The sequence below is a fragment of the Onychomys torridus genome, chromosome 4 (assembly GCF_903995425.1).
Source record: "Onychomys torridus chromosome 4, mOncTor1.1, whole genome shotgun sequence".
NCBI lineage: Eukaryota > Metazoa > Chordata > Mammalia > Rodentia > Cricetidae > Onychomys > Onychomys torridus.
The window spans coordinates 3,861,288-3,875,609 of NC_050446.1; the positions used below are offsets into that span (position 1 = coordinate 3,861,288).

The 14,322-nt window shown below is 43.4% G+C and overlaps 1 protein-coding gene and 1 non-coding gene across 2 annotated transcripts in view; both read left to right on the forward strand.

Moving 5' to 3' along the window:
* The window catches only part of LOC118582570 (complement C5-like), a 101,842-nt gene that overhangs the window by 18,502 nt on the left and 69,018 nt on the right, over positions 1-14,322 (forward strand). The window contains exons 5-12 of the mRNA XM_036185543.1: positions 1,087-1,178; positions 3,731-3,813; positions 5,457-5,547; positions 6,673-6,787; positions 8,864-8,990; positions 11,676-11,791; positions 11,880-12,065; positions 12,945-13,148. Coding sequence (XP_036041436.1) covers positions 1,087-1,178; positions 3,731-3,813; positions 5,457-5,547; positions 6,673-6,787; positions 8,864-8,990; positions 11,676-11,791; positions 11,880-12,065; positions 12,945-13,148 — 1,014 coding nt within the window. The remainder of the gene's footprint in view (positions 1-1,086; positions 1,179-3,730; positions 3,814-5,456; positions 5,548-6,672; positions 6,788-8,863; positions 8,991-11,675; positions 11,792-11,879; positions 12,066-12,944; positions 13,149-14,322) is intronic.
* On the forward strand, positions 3,855-3,958 carry LOC118583359. Its single transcript, XR_004944930.1, has one exon. It is a non-coding gene; the product is annotated as a U6 spliceosomal RNA (small nuclear RNA).

Below are 14,322 nucleotides of genomic sequence, written 5' to 3' on the forward strand. Positions count from 1 at the left end.
AATCATATACAGGAATGAAGCTAGTTTGTCTTTACATATGTTTTTTAAACCTAAGATAGAGGCAGGCTGGTTCTTCAATTTAACAGAAGAAAAGATTTTTTAAAACACCAAATGAGGAGTTATTTTTGCTTTCATCCAGTGTTATTAAAGCTCCTCCCCTTTTTGAGACAGAGTCTCACTGTGTAGCACAGGCTGGCCTTGAGTTCACAATCTCCCTTCTTCTCCCTCCACTCGAGTAACAGGTGTGGACCTGTCTGGGCTTGTGTTTCTCTTAATGTTCAGTGTAGACAGTGAAGAGAGATGGGGAGGATCTAAATAGTGGGGGACCCATGAACCATGGCTACCTTTCATAATCTTTAATGGGGAGGATCTAAATAGTGGGGGACCCATGAACCATGGCTACCTTTCATAATCTTTAATGGGGAGGATCTAAATAGTGGGGGACCCATGAACCATGGCTACCTTTCATAATCTTTAATGGGGAGGATCTAAATAGTGGGGGACCCATGAACCATGGCTACCTTTCATAATCTTTAATGGGGAGGATCTAAATAGTGGGGGACCCATGAACCATGGCTACCTTTCATAATCTTTGATTGAATTTTGCCCTCATGAAGACACGGATACCTGTTTGGGAATTTTTTTTTCCAGATCAAAGATTATATTGCAGTCAGAAACTTTAAATGTGGTCTCTGTGCTTTGAAAGCTGCTAAGGTTTCACTGTGTCTTCTAAAAGTTCATGTGGTAAAGCTTAATTCTCAGTGTGGTAATGTTGGGGAGTGGGCAGGCAGGAGACCTTATCCTTGTGAATGAATTCCAGGTGTTCCCATGGGACCCAGTCCCTGGGACAGTGGCTGGAACTGAAAGGCCTCTTGCAGAATCTGCTCACTAGTCCACTTTTTTACAAGAGCTGAAGGACAGACATCCCTACCCACCCAATGCCGTTGCCATGCTCTTGGACTTAACAGCCTCCAAATCCACAAACCTAAATAAATCTCCATCTCTTGTAAACTACCTGTCACCAATACTCTTTTATAACCACAGAAAGTGAACTAAGGTACTAATAACGTCTGTTTCTATTCAAAGGATCCTGAAGGATCAGAAGTTGACATTATAGAAGAAAATGATTACACTGGAATTATCTCTTTTCCTGACTTCAAGATTCCATCTAATCCTAAGTAAGTAAAAAAATATTTGTTATTAAACAAATTTTCTCTAAAAAGCACATCTGGAACTTTTGGGGAAGGAGATACACACTCAAACAGAGCCACCTAGTGTTGGAAGGGCGCCAGAGACGTGAACTTGGAGAATCTTCAGTCTGGTGAGGCTGCTTCCTGCTAGGGAAAGAAAAATATTCTCACTGCTGGAATCCAGCAGAGCCCATCGCCATCCCAGATACTCAGGAGACTGAGGCAGGAGGATCTGGGGATTCATTGTCGGCTTGAGAAACAGAGATCTCTCTCTCTCCCTCTCTCTCCCTCTCTCTCCCTCTCTCTCTCTCTCTCTCTCTCTCACACACACACACACACACACACACACACACTTCAATGCTTCAATGTGATTCATATTTAGCTACCACAGATCTGTATATTTGAACCACATTGGAAGTGAGCAGTACAATGCAACGCAAATCCTAAGTAGTCTTATAATAGAAACTGAATGCTGAAAGATCAGAGAGACAAAGGAACAAGCCACAGCTACTTTTCACCTCACCAACTCCACAAATCCTCTGACTGAATGTTTCTGAAACCCCAGCCAAAAATGGGTCCAGCCAAAAGGGCTTTCAGCCCAAAAGCACTTTAGTTCCTGTCTCCGCATGCCTTATATACCTGACTCTGCCCAGCCATATTACTTCCTTTCTAGTGTTGGGATTAAAGGTGTGTGTGCTTCCCAAATATTGGTAGCAAAGGCATGAGGTCTCAAGTGCTGGGATTAAAGGCAAGTGATTCCTAAGTACTGGGATTAAAGGTGTGTGCCACCACTGCCTGGCTCTGTTTCTCTCCTAGACTGAGTCAATCTCGTGTAGTCCAGGGTGGCTTTGAACTCACAGAGGTCCAGATGGATCTCTGCCTCCCAAGTGCTAGGATTAAAGGTATGTGCCACCATTGTTTGGCCTCTATGTTGAATCTAGTGGCTTGTTCTGTTCTCTGATCTTCAGGCAAATTTTATTAGGGTACACAATATAGCACCACATGCATTACAGAGATGGAGACTCCATCCTTGCTTCCAAGGGAGAGCAGTGTAGCATGTATAGGACAAGGACATCTACAAACAGCTACTACTGAACATCAGCCAACCATTCTATGGTCCTTTTCCCCCATACTCTCTGAAAAGGAGTTTAGAGTAGATGCATTTATTCTAAGGTTTTGATAGTGAAACTGGGAAGTTTCAGTACATTGGATAAGTTTTAAGTTGTGTAGCCTCTTGAAAATATCCTGTGCTCTACAGGACAGGACTGAGCTGTCACTGCTATCATTTCTCAAAGGTGTGCCATCTGCCCCAGGCAGGTGGTACGTCCCTAGGAGACTGCCGACTGCTTCCTCGCCACCTCTGTACCTTTGCACGCGTCTCCTCTGCTTTGAGCACACTTCACCTTGTCTTCCATGCTGCGCTTCACCTCATCGTCAGGGCAAAAGTTAGCCTTTGCCAAGACACTGTCCCTGGGTGTGCTCTAACACAGCTCCCCCTCTTATTTTCTTTGTGATGCTTATCTCCACGTCTTTATTTTCTTGTTTCTTGAGTTTTGCTACTTGCTTGTTTTTGAGACAGGATCTCACTGTTCCTCAGGTTGGCCTGGAATTCATTCTCCACCCCAGACTGGTCTCCAATCCCTGGTAATCCTCCTGTGTCAGTCTCCTGCCAGTGCTGGGATGACAGGGAGGATCACCTTACCTGTCACACTCTCGCCCTGCAGTTTCCAGTTGATGGGAACTCCTTGAGGGCAAGTCCTTGCCTGGACTGCTTGTTGTGTCTTTGCAGTCATTAGGAGAGGTAGCTGATAGATAGCCTTTGAATTGCCGCCGCCGCCGCCGCCGCCGCCGCCGCTGATATACACAATACGGACATTGACAGTATATTTTCATTTCACAAATGAGGCTAAGTGACTTGGTCTTATCCAACCTGATAGTACAGAGAAACATTAGGATTCAGATGCACACGGAATAATGTGAAGACTGTGACTCGTGCTTTTCAGTTTTTATTCTTTATTGCTTAATCTAGTACTCAATAAATATTTTAGGATGGAGGTTATTAGCCAAGTAAGTAATTTTCCTTTTTAGATAAGCCATACTTCATTTCCAGTGATTATGAGGCATAAACTTTGTCAGACATATAAGTTTGGGCTGTGTATCACATGTTTCTAGAAACATCATTATGAATTTTCTAATATATTATAGATTGTAATGTCATATTATCATCATTAAACTCAAGGATTAAGTAAATTCTGAAGTTATCATTAGCCCTTTAAATCAAACACAATGACTTATTAAGATAAAACACATGGAAAAATAATACAATATGTGAGAATCTAATTAATAAATAATTTATATTATTAAAGAAAAATACTCAACTATTTCTGTTTATTGCTTTAAAATCTCCCACAAAATATTTGCTTAGGCTACACATGTCTATATGTATTTTTACATCTTTAAATAGGAATTAATTAAATTCCCTATGGCAAAATCAGAACTATTTAATGACATCTATGCTTTTAAATATTTTGCTTCCACAGATATGGTGTATGGACAATTAAAGCTAAATATAAGAAGGATTTTTCAACTACTGGAACCACATACTTTGAAATTAAAGAATATGGTAAACTCTAATATTATTATCATAACTAAGAGGATTATTGCATGCTCGCTTCAGCAGCACATATACTAAAATTGGAACAATACAGAGATTAGCATGGCCCCTGCGCAAGGATGACATGCAAATTCGTGAAGCATTCCATATTTTTAAAAAGCACAGGGACAAATAGCCAAACTAACGGAAGCATATGAATTATGAACCAAAGGCTGTGGAGCCCCCAACTGGATCAGGCCCTCTGAATAAGTGAGACAATTGAATAGCTTGAACTGTTTGGGAGGCACCCAGGCAGTGGGACCTGGACCTGTCCTTAGTGCATGTGGACTGAATCTACCAGGTTGAGCCGAAACCCCAGGCGAGTCTTTGCCCTGGAGGAGATGGGAATCGTGGGGGGGATGGGAGTAAGATGTGAGGGGGAAGGACAGGGGAAGCCATGGATGATATGTAAAATTAAAACACAAATATCCGTATGAAAAAATAAAATCAATATATGTTTTAAAAACGAGGGTTATTGCAGTGCCTTTGGAGTGCCAGCAGGGGGGAGGGCAGAGAGACAGTAATGGTGCTTTGAATGACTAGCGATGAGTTCTCGATTGTGCTATCAATCTGATGAAGCCAACCAATCCTCCTTCATGACAGAGCTGCAAGAAATGTGATCCTTCAAAGTGCTTGGCTTGTTAAAGTCTTTTCTAAAATTATAGCCTTAGGATAAACAAATAATTGGAGATAAAGTGAGTAGAGTCTGATAAGATTCATTTAGAAATTGAACATACTCATATTTTGAGACTGGCCATATCACTGGATCATAATGTGACTATTTCTCCATTTCTTGTAGTTGTTTATCCAAGTAGCTATGTGCTATTCGATCAATCAGCAATTAAAACAACCCTCCACAGACATGCTAGCACCAGAGCTTAGAACATTAAATACTGGATGCATTTTATCTACTAATGAGAGATGCTAAATAAACCTTCACTTCCCTTTCTTATTTTCAATTTAATAAACACTCATTAAATAAACACTATGTTAAAGACTTATAAGAAAGATAAGAGGAAGAGAGACAGAGACAGAGAGACAGAAACAAAGAAAGTCCTTCTGTTTTTAAGGATCTTCTACTCTACCAGAGGAAATAATCTATTGTCCATAATACACACTATAAACTAATATAAACCAAGTGATTTGGTACATCAATCCTGGATTCACTCTGATTTGGAGAGAGGGAGAGCTTATCAGAGAAATCATTGTTGTTGATGATGATGATGATGATGGGGATGATAATAATGGGAATGTTGATGATGGGGATGATAGTGGTGATGATGATGATGATGGGGATGATAATGATGGAGATGTTGATGATGGGGATGATGGGGTGATGATGATGGTGGAGATGATGATAGGGATGATGATATGGGGATGATGATGATGATGATGATGATGATGATGATGGGATGATAGTGGTGATGGTGAAGATGATGATGATGGGGATGATAGTGGTGATGATGGTGGAGAAGATGATGATGTTGGGGATGATGATGATGGGATGCTTTATTAGTGCTACCTGTTGTCCAAACAGAAAGTATGGCTGCCTGCTGTGCTTCAGAGGCCACCCTGGTCAAATGGTAACACCATCTCTTCATTTCTGTTTCCAGTCTTGCCACGTTTCTCTGTTTCAATAGAGCCAGAAAGTAACTTCATTGGTTATAAGAACTTTAAGAGCTTTGAAATCACTATAAAAGCCAGGTAAGAACATGGCTTTCTCGGGTTAGTTACATTAAGTTCTGGTTCTTCCTCTCAGAGCTGTCCTTAAGTGACCTGTGACTTACTGTGATCCATGACTGTGGGATGGACTGAGACACCACGCTGACTGCTCTATTTATCTATCCTGACATCAACTTAGAAGTCAGAGAAAATGGCCTCAAGATTGAAGCTCAGTGTGTGCATTCATAACTTGCCTGTCCTATTTAGGGTTTCTGTTGCTGTGAAGAGACACCATGGCTACAGCAACTCTTATAAAGGAGAACATTTGATTGAGGTGGCTAGATTACAGTTTCAGAGTTCAGTCTGTTATCATCAGGGCGGGGAACATGATGGCATGCAGACAAAAATGGTGCTGGAGCTGAGAACCCTACATCTTGCAGGCAACAGGAAGTCAACTGAGACACTGGGTGGTATCCTGAGCATAGGAAACCTCAAAGCCTGCCCCCATAGTGACACACTTTCTCCAACAAGGCCATACCCACTCTAACAAAGCTACACCTCCTAATAGTGCCACCCTCTATGAGATCATGGGGACAATTCCATTCAAATCATCACACAGCACAATTTAGGGTATGCAGACTGATAAGGCTTCACCTATTATCTCGTCCCTAAGCTCATCTCTAAGATGATATTTCATATAATTCTTTGAAAATCATACATGTGTATACCATGTCTACAATATCTTTTAATCATATTCACCCCAACCTTCCTCATTGCTCTGGACCAACTGGAAAAACAAATCCCACTTCTGCTTTCTGGTCTGTCTGAATAGTAGGTGTCCACAGCCACATGCTCCTGTCTCTATGAATTCCGCCCTTCTTCCTTGCCACAGTGGATACTGCCTTTTTAAGTCAGGAAGCCTTAAACTACTGTTTTTTGTTTTCAGGCAGGTCTCACTATGTAGCCCCCTGGTGGCCCTGAGGTCCATGTGTTGATCAGGCTGACCTTAACCTCAGAATGCTAGGATAAAAAGCCTTCTAAGGGCGAACTACAATAGTGGGTGGAAGTATACCATGTGCCTTATATGATTTAAAATGTTAGATATTTTTGTCCAAGTCATCTATTATAATGATGTCAGGGAAACGACTTTCTGGTCTTGCTTGACAGATATTTTTATAATAAAGTGGTCCCTGAAGCTGAAGTATACGTCTTTTTCGGGTTGAGAGAAGACATCAAAGAGGACCAGAAGGAGATGATGCGGAGAGCAATGCAAGTCACCACGGTAAGACATTTGCTCAGACCTGGAGCCTGCTGAGGGAAGAGTCACTGCAAGCCCTCCTGCCTGATCCACGTTCTGTACAGGTGTGGGCAGTGAGGTCCGATAAACCCCCTTCCAAACCCCAGAGCAATCCCTGGGCAGGATTGAGAGACCCCAACAAATGAAGTGGAAGAGCAACCCAGCATGATACTTGAGTCAACCTTCACGTACACATGCACCCACCCTCGCCTGTGCATTCAAACATATACAAAAAAAGTGTATATACACATGCTCATACAGCAAATGCAATATAACACATGTGTGCAGAACAGGAACAAAGAAAATAAACACACGGCCCTTTCTGTGGCACCCCATCAGCTAATACCATGCATCTTGTCCCCTCCTCAATTTTGTGTAGTTCCTTTTGCCTCTGAGCCTTCCTGTGTCTGCTGAGCTCATTCCTTCTCATTTTTTATTTTTCAACACTGGAGCCTGTTCTTTGGTCCAAACCCCTGGCCACCTGAACACAGTTAGCCGGCCATTCTATGTGCTCCTGTTAATCCCAACAGCGAGAATGAGACCACTACCACAATCTGAGCCAAATTTGAAGCAAGCTTGATTTTTATTGGTGTGAGCCCAAGAGCTGGCCAGTGACTGCCTCCTAAGTCTTGCTAAAGAGAACAGCCCGGAATCCATCTCTTGGGCCCCTTTAAAGTAAAATCATGAGTAGTTTCACAGGAGTGAGACAATGGGACAATAAGGGGAAAAAAACATAGTGTGGTCACCTGCCATGTGATTAGGGAGGGGTTAGGAAGGGTCAGGGAGGGTCAGGGTATCCTACAGAACAAATCAAGGTCATGGGTTGGGGAAGGTCAGGTTCCAGGAAACAGAGAGCAACTGAATTCTCACAGTAAGTAGAAACTTATTTTTAAAAATACAGCAAAACAGCTCCTGCCTTCAAAATGGAGTCAGGCAGGCTCCTCACTCCCAGGCCTCAGGTCTCATTAAAGCATGCTTTGCACTTTCTTTAGTGTGGCTTTCAACTGGGGAGGAGGATGCGGGGGGACATTTAACCCAATGGGCTTTTAACAATGCCCAGAGTCATTTATGATTGTTCAAAAATGAGGCTGCTTTCTGGCATTGAGCAGCTGGAGGCAGGGATGCCTCTTCAGTGCAGAGTATCCACATAGTGTGTAGGCACTGTGCTGACATCCTCCAGTGTGGTACCCACATAGTGTGTAGGCACTGTGCTGACATCCTCCAGTGTGATACCCACATGATATGTAGGCACTGTGCTGACATTATTCAGTGTGGTACCACACAATGTGTAGGTGCTGTGCTAACATCCTTCAATACAGCACCCACATGACATATAGATATTGGTGAAATCTGTCCAGGGTTAAGGGCTGACTGTTACAGAAACTGAGACCGAGCCCCGTTCCCTTTTCTCTTATTTAATGTTCTCTACACACAGAGACAACATGAAGTCTTGTCTCTTTTGTATACATTTCACACTCATTTATTTTGCATTTTGCATGATCAAGCATGTAGCTTCTGCTTTTGAAAAGACAGCCTTACTTATTCAATATGTGAATTAAGAATCTTTAAAAGATTCCACTTTAGGCTTTGAGATTTGAAGGAAATAAAGACAAGGGATGTAGCTCAATGATAAGGTGCATGCCCAGCATCAACCAATCAAGCTAAATCAGACAAAAAATGCCTGCTTCCAGGTCAAACCATTTCAAATAAGAATGAAATCAAAAGCAAAACATAAGAAAAATAATATTTTTTCATAATTCAATAATATAATTAGTAATTAAATAATACAATAAAAACAAACCTCGTGTTTCTTTACATATTATATACTATATTATCAACTGGTACCCAAAAGACCGCGTGGCCAAACCCTTCCACATCTATTCTGCACAAACTCGTTAGAAAACAGCATTCTGGCTGTCACGGAGGGTTCAGTCACTCACTTTCCTTTGTAATATGTGGCTTCTGTGATCTGCCTTCAATTCAGAGGCTAGCAAAAGCAGACTTGGCCGTTTCCCTTCTCTGTTCGCTATTTTGACTCTTCCCTTTGCTCCTTTTGAAAAGCTGGTCAATGGAGTTGCTCGCATCACATTTGATTCTGAAACAGCAGTTAAAGAACTGTCATATGAGAGTCTAGAAGAGCTAAATGACAAGTACCTTTATATTGCTGTAACGGTCACAGAATCTTCCGGTAAGTGTGCGTGTGTGCGTGCGTGTGTGTGTGTGTGTGTGTGTGCGTGCGTGTGTGTGTGTGTGTGTGTGTGTGTGTGTGTGTGTGTGTGTATACAACATTCTTTTGGTATAGAATTAGACAACATATCAATGGTGTAAGTGACCTCTACAGTTCCTCTCTATTTCATTTTCTTTCATAGTTAAATTTTAAATTCCTTTTTATGCCATTAAAAATGGATAGTGCACCAGGAGGTGGTGGCGCATGCCCTTAATCCCAGCAATTGGGAGGCAGAGCCAGGTGGGTCTTTGTGAGTTCGAGGCCAGCCTGGTCTCCAAAGCAAGATCCAGGAAAGGTGCAAAACTACACAGAGAAACCCTGTCTCAAAAAAAACAAAAAAATAAAATAAAATAAAAAAGGCTAGTGCTCTGCTCTTCTGCAGCCCCTGACTCCCTATCATCAGAACCACAAAAGCAAATTAACATTTCCTGGTGGCTCCTCAGCTGTTTTACTTGTGCATCTGGCACCCTCTCTCACCTTCCCAGAGCCCAAATAAAAATGAGTTATGTGTGAAAAACTGTTTGCTAAGGTCCGAAGTAAGTGCAAATCACCGCCGTCATCATGTCCTCCTCCTTCCCTGCAATGCTTGATCTCACATGATTACGCTGAGGCTCGACATCCTTCCATGTCTTTAGCGTGTTGCATTTGCTATGGCCTGTGGCTCTCAGACCCCTCCAATGGCTGCTGTTCTGGGACAGGCTCTCACTCAAGCCTACAGCAATCCTACTGCCCCGCTGGGATTGCTAGCATTGTGTCCTTCCTTACACCTTGGTTCTCATGGCTTTTAAGAGCTATTAATTACTTCTCCAAGCAGAGTAAAACTGTCTTCCAGTATGTGTTTATAACTACTGAGGTTTTATATTTCAGGTTCATAACAAAGCCCCAACTGATTCTGAGTAAGAAATTTAGCCACACTAAATCTAACGTTTTTCTTTCAAACAACGATCTTCAGTAATACCTTCGCCCACTGGGATTTGTTCTTCTCTGGTAGCAGAGTAGAGAATTGCAATAATTAGGTATTGAATACCATGCATTACTAGAGGTCCAGGTGCTGCTGGGGATGCTGGTGACATCATACTCCGTAACTTGGCTTCTGTTTTCAACATGATAGTAATGTGTCTTTCTCACATTTGTTCCTCAATTTGCTTCAAATAAACTCAATTTAAGCAATAGTTATAAGATATTCAAAAGGTGTTTGTAATGTTCAGGATCATACATTTGAGTTAAGTGTCAATGCTACACACAAGTGGCTTACAAATTAGTATCAGATATGCAAAAAGGCAGTTAACCAGGGACCTGTACAAGAGTCCCACATGGACTCTAAGCAGAGCCCCATGCTATTGACCTGTAAGTGTTGTTTTACCCAGAGTCCCCCAAAGACCACCAAGAGACCAAATCCAATGCGAAAGCCAAGAGTCTTTTTATTGTGAGTTTACTCAGGACTCTCCATCCTTCAGCCACAGCAGCAGAGCAGGAGAGACCCCAAGTAGCAATGGGGCAGGGTTTTTAAAGTAAGGGGGGCCTGGGGTCTACAGACTTCATAGGAACAGACTCAGGATTGGTTTATGTGAGTGGCAATCATGTTAGTAACATTTAATTGGCTAGAGTTAGTCAGGGGTTACAGTCAAACATTTTTGGGCAGGCCTGGACAAGTCCCAGGCTTTGTCTTGAGCTGCCATGGAGGCTGGCAGGCCTAACACTAACTGTGGGGGCTGACTCAGTGACCCAGGCTCTGTCCCTGACTCATGCACATAGCTCTTAGTTGGTGAGGGGTCCCAGACAGTAAACAACTGACTGAACCTTGAGCAGTCAGAGTCCGTGCAGAAAGGGAGCTACTGTGAGGACTATGTCTTTTGTTCACGGTCCTCCCAGAAACTGCTTGCTCAAGTCTCAGGAAACTGAAATTGAGGCCTGATCTCTGAGAGAAGACTGAGCAGCCTGTTATGGCACCTTCTTGGTCTTTCATAAGGAGGCAGGCTTCCAGATGACTGTACTGTACCCAGTAACAGAGTCATAAAGATGACTGGTCACAGAGAAAAAGGGAGTTGGTGGTAGACGGGATAGAGCAGGGTTCCCTCCATAGAGACGCCAGAGGAAGAAGGGCAGAGAGTGAAGCCTGCTCCTCAGGCCCCGCACTCTCTGGTCTGACTGCAAGGGAGAGAGAGGGATGGGATCCTAGAAAGCAGGCTGAGGAAACTAGAGGGTTTGTCTTATCCTTAAGAGCACTTCATTTTAAGCTGCAGGGTAGTCCTGTTGTGCTCTTCAAGTGGGCCTTTCTCAGTATCTAGGTGACTGGTTCTTCTCCACTCTCTCTACCTGTTGAGGCTCAGCCCCTGGGTTCCCACTGTCTCCCTGATCCTTTGAGCACATTCCACTGAACTCCAGCCACTGTCCTTCAAATCCCCCAGTCTCGAGCTGCAGCCTGACTTCCATGGGGACATCTTACAGGGAGCTGCCCACACAGGCCTCAGAAGCCCCTGCTTCTTGTCAGCACTCAGGAAGCACAGCCAGTCACAGTTGGCCAGTGAAGGAGGGCAGGGACCGGTTGAGGGGATGAGTAAGTCTACGGCACACAGACCAGTCAGGCATCCTACAGACCACCATCGGCTTTCCAGAAACCTGAACACAGTGCCTCTGCCTTTGTAGGTGGATTTTCAGAAGAGGCAGAAGTCCCTGGAGTCAAATATGTGCTCTTTCCCTACACACTGAACTTGGTTGCCACTCCTCTTTACTTGAAGCCTGGGATTCCATTTTCCATCAAGGTAGGCGGGGCTGAAGGAGGTGGAGAGGAACAAAGCCATTTCAGAGTTGTTCTGATTTGAGACACGATGGAACTGTTCTGGCAAACAGGTCCAGGTTAAGGACGCACTTGAGCAGTTGGTAGGAGGGGTCCGAGTGACTCTGACGGCGCAGACAGTCGATGTGAATCAAGAGACATCGGACCTGGAACCCAAGGGAAGCGTCACTCGCACCACCGATGGGGTAGCTTCGTTTGTGTTGAACCTCCCATCCGAAGTGACGGCACTCAAGTTTTGCGTGAGCTAAATGTTCTTGCTGTATTTCCCAGCACAGTGCGTGCTTCTGACTGTGTGGTCTGGCTGTTGTGCAGACCAGATGTGGCTGATTTTATCCATGAGTCCAGAGAATAATTCCATAGTTTTTCACCCCAAATGAAAGGAGTACCCGAAACAATTTGCTAATTTAGTGTGAATGGTCCTGGGAGGGGAGGATGTCGATTTGTGCGTGTGTGTGGGGGGGGGGGTGGGGGTGGGTGTTGGAAATTAACTATTTCCTTTTATACCAAAAAGATTATATTAGAATTCTGAAGAGTCAGAGTAGGCACAACGGTGGAGCTCATTTTACTGTCTTCTCCCCACAAAAAATGTGTTTAAGTTCCCAAATAAAACCCGAGTGGGCTTACGTTCACTGGCATCTATGGAGCCTTATTAGGATTACCTCCAGCGCATAAGCTAGGACCCCTCCCCCTGCCAGGTATCGCTGCCCCCTGAGTTTATGAGCACTCCCGTGTTTCGGCTTCCCACTGAAACTGGGTCAGACAGCCACTATGATGTGCATTTGTAACCCCTGTAGTCCAGTCCAAGCGAGTTACAGCTGCCCCTCTATCATCTCTCCAGATCATCAAGCTATTTCAGGAAGCACGCCCATATTCCTGACTTGGAACGTCCTTCTCTTGGCTTCATCTGGCTCCCCCACACAGCCCTCCTCCCCTCAGTATTTTCCATAGACTTTCTAAAGTTACTTGACACCACAACTATACAAACACTGAAATAATCTAGATGTTTCTTCTCTTTAGCAATTGGCACAGGGAAATTTAAGAATCTGAAAAATCAAAAGATTTTAAATATATATTTTACAGAAACAGTCCATGTGGACTTTCAAAATTTTCCTTTCCAGGTCAAAACTGATGCCCCAGAACTTCCAGAAGAATATCAAGCCAGCAAAGAGTATCAAGCAATCGCATACTCATCTCTCAGCCAAAGTTACATTTATATTGCTTGGACTGAAAACTACAAGCCCATGCTTGTGGGAGAATTTCTGAATATTATTGTTACCCCCAAGAGTCCATATATTGACAAAATAACTCACTATAATTACTTGGTAAGTACAATGATGAGAGATCCCCAACCTATCCCCAACCCAGAATATTGTCCTTTCGACAGGCAAGTATGGTAATGACTTTCACATTTGTATTCCCTAGCATGATCCAACACGTCACCTACAGCTTTTCAAAACACCGAGGCAGGGCATGAGTCTCATAATGATTTCAAAGGCAGACAGAGAGGTGACCAGACAAAACACCCACGAAGTTGAGAGGAAAGATTGTGATTTGAACTGAGGAGTCCTGGTTTCCTATCCAGTGATTCCATCCAAGACAGATGATCTCATTACACCACCTCATTCCATTTCACAGCCAACAGTTACTTATCTATACCTAATTCAAGTGTGTGTGTTTTACTGACATGACCAGGAACCCAGGTCCTGCTGGTAAGAACTGAGTCACATTATCCTGTTTCTAGATGCATTGGCTAAGCTGGTACAGCCTCAGAAAGAGGGGTCAGAACATGCCTACCAGTTGCCGAGGAGATGGACAACTTTGTCCAGTGCCCCAGGGCAAACAGGTGGTGACTTTTCCAACAAGGACCATTGAAAAAAATGTTAACTGATTAAAGATTTAGGGAAACTGTTTCCAGGCCCTATATGATAAATGCAACCCCACTATCTAAGGACAAAACATTTTGATTTCCTGTCCTTTTCTCTTAAACTCTAAGTTCCCTCACCCCATTTAGAATCTAATCCAGAACTTTAAAACTTAATCCCAGATAAGATGCACTCTACTTACTCAACTGACAGGTTTGGGTTTTTTATGTCAACAAGAAAAGGAGGTTTTAGTGATCTTAAGATTTCAAGCAGGCCTAGTTTCAGATAGAGCTCTTTAATTTCCTGTTATGTGGTTCTGAATTAAAATCAGTATGGCACTCATAGCTGGCTCCTGAGCCTCAGTGTCCTTTCTGTGTGTGTGTGTGTGTGTGTGTGTGTGTGTGTGTGTGTGTGTATTCACATGTGCATGAGAGCACATGTGCAGATGCATATGTATGTGTGTATACATGTAGAAGCCTGAAGCTGACAACAAGTACCCTCCTCCATCACTCTCCTGTTTATTGAGGCAGGGTCTCTCCCTGAACCCAGAACTTATTGGCCAGCTGATCTTGCTACCCAGCTCACACCTAGGGGTCCTGTTTAGCCCTGAGTGTAATTTTTGCTCCAGCTCCAA